Consider the following 9,905-nt stretch of genomic DNA (forward strand, 5'->3'; position numbering starts at 1 on the left):
AAGAAACGTTTGAAGAGTATTAAAAGAAAAAGAAATAAAAGGAAATGATGGATAGCATTTAATGTTACATGACGTGAGGAGAGATAATAATGACAAAAGAAGTGATTAGCACAGTTACCTAAGTAGGCGTCCCCTCAACTGCACGCACGCTTGTCCAGAATTAGTGAACACGTGTTTACCATCTGGATAGCCAGTTACAGTTGTTTTACTTTTAAAGAGATTCTGAGTCAACTTAGACAATGAAACGTTAGTAATAACACAATCACTACTTCTAATTGAATACAATCAGAACTTCTTATAAAAGACTAATCCAATCTCATTTCAGAAGATACTCATACATAAGATATTCTCATCTTCTCATTCTGGGCATAAATCCATACTGATATTCTTCAGAATGAACTTAAACCTATCTTCAGCAAGGGGTTTTGTAAAGATATCAGCCCATTGATGGTCTGTATCCACAAAGTTTAAAGATATAACACCCTTCTGAACATAGTCCCTTATGAAATGATGTTTAATCTCAATATGTTTAGCTTTTGAATGTAAGATAGGATTCTTAGATAAACATATAGCAGAAGTATTATCACAGAAAATAGGAATGTTACTCTCATATATCTTATAATCTTCTAGCTGACTTCTCATCCAGAGCATTTGTGTGCTACAACCAGCAACAGCAACATATTCTGCTTCTGTTGTTGAGAGAGCAATTGTAGCTTGCTTCTTGCTGTACCATGAGATCAGATGACTTCCAAGAAATTGACAGCTTCCAGAAGTGCTCTTCCTTTCTATTCTATCTCCAGCATAGTCAGCATCACAGAATCCTACTAAGTTGTAATCTTTGGATCTTCTGTAAACTAAACCAACATTAGTATTACCTTTCAGATACCTCAGAATTCTCTTAACCGCAGTTAAATGAGATTCTCTCGGATCTGATTGGAATCTAGCACACAAGCAAACACTGAAGAGAATGTCAGGTCTAGAAGCAGTTAGGTATAGAAGAGATCCAATCATACCTCTGTACAACTTCTGATCTACCTTCTTACTTACCTCATCCTTACCTAGGACACATGTTGGATGCATAGGAGTTTTGGCTTCTTTGCTTTCAGAAAGATTAAACTTCTTCAGAAGTTCTTTCACATACTTCGTTTGATGAACATAGGTTCCATCAGAAGTTTGGTTGATTTGAATCCCAAGGAAATACTTGAGTTCACCCATCATGCTCATCTCAAACTCATCCTGCATAGACTCAGCAAACTCCTTTCCAAGTGTAGCATTAGATGTTCCAAAGATAATATCATCAACATATATTTCACAAATTAAAATATCCTTTTTAAATGTTTTACAAAAGAGAGTAGTGTCCACTTTTCCTCTAGTGAAACCATTTTCTAGAAGGAAAGAACTCAAACGTTCATACCAAGCTCTAGAAGCTTGTTTCAATCCGTATAATGATTTCTTTAATTTAAAAACATGATTTGGAGACATGGAGTCTTCAAAACCAGGAGGTTGATGGACATAAACTTCTTCATCTATGTAACCATTTAAGAAGGCACTCTTAACATCCATCTGATAAAGAGTGATGTTGTCTTGAGTGGCAAAAGAAATTAATAGACGAATAGATTCTAACCTGGCCACTGGTGCAAAGGTTTCTGTATAGTCAATTCCTTCTTGCTGACTATAACCCTGAGCCACCAGTCTGGCTTTGTTTCTTACCACTTCACCTTTCTCACTCAGCTTGTTTCTGAAAACCCATTTTGTTCCTATAATATTGAATCCTTTAGGTCTTGGAACAAGATCCCAAACATCATTCCTTGTAAACTGATTTAACTCTTCTTGCATGGCAATTATCCAGTCTGTATCTTCTAGAGCTTGATCAACAGAAGTTGGCTCGATCAGAGAAACCAGACCTTATTGACATTCAACATTGTTCTTGAGGAATGCAATTGTTCTGATAGGATCATCTTTCTTTCCAATAATGACATCTTCTGAGTGAGCAGATGTGAGTCTAGATGATCTTCTGATAGTTGGTTCTTCAGAAATTCTCAGATTTTCCAAGGATGCAGCAACTTGATCTTCTGATTCTTTGCTGCTTTGGTTTTCAGCTTCTGAAACTTTTCTTCTTGGTTCTTCAACTTCTTCTGATATATCAATATCAAAATCTGCAAAATTCTCAAACTGCTTTGGTTTTTCAAGACCAAGCTTATCATCAAACCAGATATTGATGGATTCTTCTACAATCAATGTTTCAGTATTGTATACTCTATAGCCTTTAGAGCGTTCAGAATATCCAAGAAGGAAACACTTTTGTGCTTTAGAATCAAACTTACCAAGATGATCTTTAGTATTCAGAATAAAACATACACATCCAAAAGGATGGAAATATGAAATGTTGGGCTTTCTGTTCTTCCACAATTCATAAGGAGTCTTATTTAGAATAGGTCTGATAGAGATTCTATTCTGAATATAACATGCAGTGTTTATTGCTTTTGTCCAGAAATGCTTAGCCATATTGGTTTCATTGATCATGGTTCTGGCCATTTCTTGTAGAGTCCTATTCTTTCGCTCTACAACTCCATTTTGCTGTGGAGTTCTAGGACAAGAGAAATCATGGGCAATACCATTTTCTTTGAAGAACTCCTCAAAGAATCTGTTCTCAAATTCGCCACCATGATCACTTCTGACCTTTATGATTTTGCACTCTTTCTCAGATTGGATCTGAGTGCAGAATTCAAAGAACACTAAATGAGACTCATCCTTGTGTTTTAAGAACTTTACCCATGTCCAGCGGCTATAATCATCAACGATGACTAATCCATATTTCTTTCCTCTGACAGATGCTGTTTTGACTGGGCCAAACAGATCAATGTGCAAGAGTTCTAACAGCCTTGAGGTAGAAACAACATTCTTAGACTTGAATGCAGGTCTGGAGAACTTGCCCTTCTGACATGCTTCACAAAGAGCAACTGATTTGTATTTCAGATTTGGGAGTCCTCTGACCAGATTTAGTTTGTTAATCTGAGAAATCTTTCTCAAACTAGTATGACCTAATCTTCTGTACCAGACCCATTGCTCTTCAGAAACAGACATATGGCAAGTCACCTTCTGCTTCTCAAGATCTGAAAGATCAATCTTATAAATGTTGTTCTTTCTCTTGCCTGTAAATAGGATTGAGCCATCCTTCTGACTTACAGCCTTGCAAGACTTTTGATTGAAGATTATATCATAACCATTGTCACTTAATTGACTTATGGACAATAAGTTATGCGTTAATCCTTCTACAAGAAGTACATTAGTTATGGAAGGAGTGTTACCAAGACTTATGGTTCCAGAGCCAATGATTTTTCCCTTCTGATCTCCTCCAAACTTGACTTCTCCACCTGGTTTAAGCACCAGGTCTTGGAATGTAGACCTTCTTCCCGTCATGTGTCGCGAGCACCCAGAGTCCAGGTACCATGACATTTTGCTTTTTGTCCTCTTTGCCGCCAAGGATATCTGCAACAGAAATTATCTTCTCCTTAGGTACCCACAATTTCTTGGGTCCTTTCTTGTTAGTTCTCCTCAAGTTCTGACTGAACTTGGGTTTAGCAAAATATTTAACAGGAGGAACAGCATGATATTCTTTAGGTTTGTCAGCATGATATTTCTTAGGATGTGTCACATGCTTCTTGGTGTGAACAGTGTTAAACTTCTGTGCATGTGAAGTGAGCCTAATATCATGTGCATGGCCATATTTGAACTGATCATACAATGGCTTGTATGTGATCTTCAGATCATCAATAGGTTCAAATTTATGTGAGGTATCACCCTCATAGCCAAAACCAAACCTTCTGTTTCCAGAAACACCATATATCATAGAAGCAAGATGACTTCTGCCAATACTTCTAGATAAGAACTTTCTGAAGCTCGAGTCATATTCTTTCAGAATATGATTCATGCTAGGAATGGATTTTTCTGTTTCAGAAGGAGATCCACTATCTTTGGATAGATTTAAAACTTTTTCCTTCAGTTCAGAATTTTCCAATTCCAGCTTCTTAGTTTCAAATTCAAACTACTTTTTCAGCTTCTTGTATTTGATACTAAGATGAGCCTTGAGTTCCAGAAGTTCTGTTAAACTGGAAACTAACTCTTCTCTAGATAGTTCAGAAAATACCTCTTCAGAATCTGATTCTGATGTAGATTCTGATCCATCATCTTCTGTAGCCATCAGCGCGAAGTTGGCCTGCTCTCCTTCAGAGTCTGATTCTGATTCTGATTCAGAATCATCCCATGTTGCCATAAGACCTTTCTTCTTATGAAACTTCTTCTTGGGATTCTCCTTCTGAAGTTTTGGACACTCGTTCTTGTAATGTCCAGGCTCATTGCACTCATAGCAGACAGCCTTCTTCTTGTCAGATCTTCTGTCACCAGAAGATTCTCCATGTTCAAATCTCTTTGAACTTCTGAAGCTTCTGAACTTCCTTTGCTTGCTCTTCCAGAGTTGGTTTACCCTTCTGGAGATCATGGACAGTTCATCTTCTTCTTCAGATTCTGATTCTTCAGGATCTTCTTCTCTAGCCTGAAAAATGTTAGTGCATTTTTTAACATTAGATTTTAATGCAATAGACTTACCTTTCTTCTGAGGCTCGTTTGCATCCAGCTCTATTTCATGGCTTCTCAAGGCACTGATAAGCTCTTCCAAAGAAACTTCATTCAGATTCTTGGCAATTTTGAATGCAGTCACCATTGGACCCCATCTTCTGGGTAAGCTTCTGATAATCTTCTTTACATGATCAGCCTTGGTGTAGCCTTTATCCAGAACTCTCAATCCAGTAGTTAGAGTTTGAAATCTTGTGAACATCTTCTCAATATCTTCATAATCCTCCATCTTGAAGGCTTCATATTTCTGGATTAGAGCAAGAGCTTTAGTCTCCTTGACTTGAGCATTTCCCTCATGGGTCATTTTCAATGATTCATATATATCACGGGCAGTTTCCCTGTTAGATATCTTCTCATACTCAGCATGAGAGATAGCATTCAGCAAAACAGTCCTACATTTATGATGATTCTTGAAAAGCTTCTTCTGATCATCATCCATTTCTTGCCTCGTAAGCTTTACGCCACTAGCTTTCACTGGATGTTTGTAACCATCCATCAGAAGATCCCATAATTCACCATCTAGACCAAGAAAGTAACTTTCCAGTTTATCTTTCCAGTATTCAAAGTTTTCACCATCAAATACTGGTGGTCTAGTATAACCATTGTTACCATTGTATTGCTCAGCAGAGCCAGATGTAGATGCAGGTGGATCTGTTGGAATTTCACCAGCCATCTTTTAATGAAGCTTTTTTCTCTTCCTGAATCTTTTCTAAACACGATTAAGTGCTTGCACCTTAGAACCGGCGCTCTGATGCCAATTGAAGGATAGAAAAACACTTAGAAAGGGGGGTTTGAATAAGTGTAGTCTTAAAAACTTGAACGATAAAAACAAATTGCACAGTTATTTTTATCCTGGTTCGTTGTTAACTAAACTACTCTAGTCCACCCCCACGGAGTGATTTACCTCACCTGAGGATTTAATCCACTAATCGCAACAGATTACAATGGTTTTCCACTTAGCCCACGACTAAGTCTTCTAGAGTTTCCTGATCACAACCTGATCACTCTAGGAACAAATGCTTAGACACAAGCTAAGACTTTCTTAGAGTATCCTGACCACCACGTGATCACTCTAATTACAACTTCTTAGACACAAGCTAAGACTTCCTAGAGTATCCTGATCAACACTTGATCACTCTAGTTACTTACAAATTAATGTAATCAAATAAGAGTTTTACAATGCTTCTGAAAAGCTATAATCACAACAGTGATATTTCTCTTAACGTTTAAGCTTAATCTCACTAATATATTACAACAGGAATGTAGTGAGCTTTGATGAAGATGAAGTTTCTGAGCTTTGAGTTGAACAGCGTTTGAGCAAGTTTTTCAGAATAAGTTCTTTCAGAATCGTTAACCTTGCTTCTCATCAGAACTTCATATTTATAGGCACTTGAGAAGATGACCGTTGGGAGCATTTAATGCTTTGCGTATTCCGTACAGCATTGCATTTAATGTTTCACGCTTTTGTCAACTACCTCGAGCCTTGTTCACGCTGTGTCTACTGACGTTGCCTTTAATAGCTTCCAACGTTCCTTTTGTCAGTCAGCGTAGCCTGCCACCTGTACTTTCTTCTGATCTGATGTTTGTGTATACAACGTTTGAATATCATCAGAGTCAAACAGCTTGGTGCAAAGCATCTTCTTGTCTTCTGACCTTGAAGTGCTTCTGAGCGTGATACCATGAGAACTTCAGTGCTTCTGCTTCTGATCTCAAGTTCTTCTGATGCTTCCATAGACCCATGTTCTGATTCTGCCTTGACCATCTTCTGATGTCTTGCCAGACCATGTTCTGATGTTGCATGCTGAACCTTCTGAGTCAAAGCTTCTGAGCGCTGATTTGTGCATACTCTTTATATATTTCCTGAAAAGGAAATTGCAATGTATTAGAGTACCACATTATCTCACACAAAATTCATATCCTTGTTATCATCAAAACTAAGAATATTGATCAGAACAAATCTTGTTCTAACATCCAAGACTCGACCCCATCCTTCAGGATGACCAGATTCAACTACAGCTTTAGCCTCCTTTAGTGAAGACATGGGAGCCTCCAACTTCTTATTTTCAACATAAGGGATCTTGATAGTCTGGACAACCTCAAAGGCCTGGCAAGGTGTCTCATGGACCTCCCCTTCCACATCAATATATCTGAAGGACGCAAGATGGCTTACCACGTGTTCTTCCTCCCCACATATTGTGACTATCTTTCCTTGAGTCGCGAATTTGAGTTTCTGATGAAATGTGGAAGTCACGGCCCCAGCGGCATGGATCCATGGACGTCCCAGGAGACAACTGTAAGACGGGTGGATATCCATCACAAAGATAGTAATAGTGAAAAGCTGAGGGCCTATCATTATCGGCAAGTCAACTTCCCCAAACACTGATCTCTTTGAGCCATCAAAAGCTCTCACCGTCAGTTCACTCGGCCTTATCTCAACACCAGAATAATCTAGCCTAATCAAAGATGACTTCGGTAATACATTCAGAGAAGATCCATTATCCACGAGAACACGTGATAACATAGTCCCTTTACATTCCACTGATATATGCAAAGCTCTATTGTGGTTTCTACCTTCGGAAGGCAAGTCTGCATCAGTGAATCCCAATCCATTACCAGCATTGATGTTTGACACCACTCCTTCAAGTTGATTCACCGAGATTTCTGGAGGGACAAAGGCAGTACTTAGAAGTCTCAATAAAGCATTTCGATGTGTCTCCGAACACAGAAGCAACTGCAAAATCGAAATCTTTGATTGAGTTTGACTCAGCTGGTCAACCACTTTATATTCACTTTTTTTGATGATCTTTAGGAACTCTTCCATTTCTTTGGCCACAGTATCTTCAGAATTGGAACTTTGCCCCTGATCCACTGTATCTTCTACCACTCTTTTCCCTTTTTCCTGAGCTAGAGCTTCTGTATTATCATCGCGAGTATTCTAGGGAGGATTGAAAATACGGCCACTTCTCGTCATTCTTCCAATGCCCACGACATTATCAACATCTTCTTTCTCCACCGGCTCTTTAACCTCATACTTGGCACCTTGGTAGAAAACTTCTCCCCCATAATTCCATGGGATTGCTTTTTCACTGTTATATGGGACGGGACCAGGAAGTGTAATAACCAAAGGAGGTGCTCTGGCAGGAATTGGAATCTTGGCAGGAGTATACGGGATGGATGCCACATTAACTTCGTTTTCAAACATTTTAGGATGTCGCACATGCTCAAACTGTAGATACCCACTATCTATCAACTGTTGAATACCACTTTTCACCTTATCACAAACTGAGGAAATGGCCATGCAGTCAATACAACATTCTCCACAACCAGAGTATAGACCCATCTTCAATAATTCCTTCTTCAATAAGGGCAACAGAGAGCCCAATTCGATCACATCCTTGACCAGACGAGTATCTTCAATAACCTCAATAGCATTTGCCGCATGCGCTCCATGGGGAGGCATAGGATTCTGAACAATATTAGGTCCTTGAGTAGGAGTAAACTCGATGGCTTTAGAGTCGAGAAGATCCTGGACTTTATGCTTCAATGCTTTACAGTTTTCAATATTATGTCCAGGTGACCCAGAGTGGAACTCACATCTTGCATTGGCATCCCAACTGGCAGGCAACTTAGCAGGAGTGGCCAAAGTCCTCAATTGGACCAAATTCAAATCGAGGAGGTATGGCAATACTTGTGCATATGTCATCGGGATCGGATCAAAAGCCCTTTCTGGCAATTTCGGCCTTTGCTGATACTGACGCGGCGGATACCCTTGTTGTTGATGTTGGAAGGGAGCATTTGGTATAGTCACAACGGCTACTTGTTGATAAGCCTGATTTCTGCCCCCACCATAGTAAGAAGCACTAGTCTCACCTTCTCTCTTCTTGGCAAAACGATTGTATGGCTTCTTTCCACCAGCCCCAGAGGAGGAACTAGCAGTACATGGATTCTGTATTCTACCAGCCTTAATTCCACTTTCAATTCGTTCACCAATCATGACCAACTCGGCGAAACTCGAGGATGCAGAGCAGGCGGAGTAGTACTGGCCCTCCAGGGTGTTGGTGAACATGTCCATCATCTCTCTTTCCAGCATAGGTGGTTGGACTCTAGCTGCCAACTCGCGCCATTTCTGCGCATATTCTTTGAAGGACTCATTAGCTTTCTGGGCTAGATTCTGTAACTGAGTGCGATTTGGTGCCATGTCAACATTATACTGATACTGCTTTATGAAGGCATCAACTAGGTCCCTCCAACTTCGGATATTAGCTCTCTCCAACCTCATATACCACTCCAAGGATGCCCCAGTCAGGCTATCTTGAAAGAAGTGCATTAATAACCCTTCATCCTCAGAGTACACATGCATTTTGCGATAGTAAGCTCGGACATGCGTCTTAGGACAAGTATTCCCCTTGTATTTCTCAAAGTCGGGTACCTTGAATTTCGGTGGCACACGGACGCCAGGAACTAAACCCAAGTCATTGATATCCATACCCAGTTCTTGGCCTTCCATTGCCCCCATCCTTTCCTCCAGACCTCTAAACATCCTTCCAGCATCATGTGGAAATCCCCATTCACTTTCAGGAAACAAATCCTCGTGTCGGTCCTCTTCCAACACGGGGATAGCAGCAGCCCTTCTGATTTGTTGTGTAGTTTGTCCTTCAAGAGTAGGCTGGGGAGGCCCACGAGGATTACCTTGATTAGCAGTAGGAGGGACTACACCAGGTCCTCCGTTCACAGGTTCACCATTGACACGGATATCAGTAGAATTTCTTTGCGGGGGGTCCGCAACAACCTGAGCAACTGTGTCCATCCGGATTCTGAGCTCTTCTTGGCGATCAGCCATGCCTTGCATGACTTCCATGAACTGATCCATCTGAGCAGTAACCTGAGTTCTCATCTGGATAAGATCATCCCTTAACTGATCCATTTGCAGTGATTGATTAGCCCTTGTATAATAGCGATGCGTAGGTGGAGGTGCAATTATTGAAAGAGAAAATCTGATCAGTCAACGAGAATACCATCTGGTGTACCTGTTATATATGAATGTATGAAATGCATGAGTGCATGGTGTGCATATGAATGTCATGTTTTTATTATTTTTAGGATTCTTTAGCTTTGTCTCAAATCAAACAACACAAGATAATAATGAGATCACGAAACCAATAATGAGGAAGGAGAAACAAATCCATTAACATCAAAACCCAATTCTGGCAATACCAAGTACAAATAATCCCGCTCACATGAGCCAACAAAATACAAACATAGCAAATAGAACC

At 39.9% G+C, this 9,905-nt stretch overlaps 1 protein-coding gene across 1 annotated transcript; it reads right to left on the bottom strand.

Moving 5' to 3' along the window:
• Window positions 1-7,567: 7,567 nt before the first annotated feature.
• LOC131639854 (uncharacterized) lies at window positions 7,568-9,556 on the bottom strand. Its single transcript, XM_058910299.1, has one exon. The coding sequence runs from the start codon at window positions 9,554-9,556 to the stop codon at window positions 7,568-7,570; it is 1,989 nt and encodes a 662-aa protein (XP_058766282.1).
• Window positions 9,557-9,905: the final 349 nt, after the last annotated feature.

Source organism: Vicia villosa, unplaced genomic scaffold (assembly GCF_029867415.1).
Source record: "Vicia villosa cultivar HV-30 ecotype Madison, WI unplaced genomic scaffold, Vvil1.0 ctg.002810F_1_1, whole genome shotgun sequence".
NCBI classification, from domain to species: Eukaryota; Viridiplantae; Streptophyta; class Magnoliopsida; order Fabales; family Fabaceae; genus Vicia; species Vicia villosa.

Bases quoted from the DNA above. Each gene is read 5' to 3' on its own strand.
- LOC131639854 (XM_058910299.1), bottom strand. From the start codon at position 9,556: ATGGATCAGTTAAGGGATGATCTTATCCAGATGAGAACTCAGGTTACT.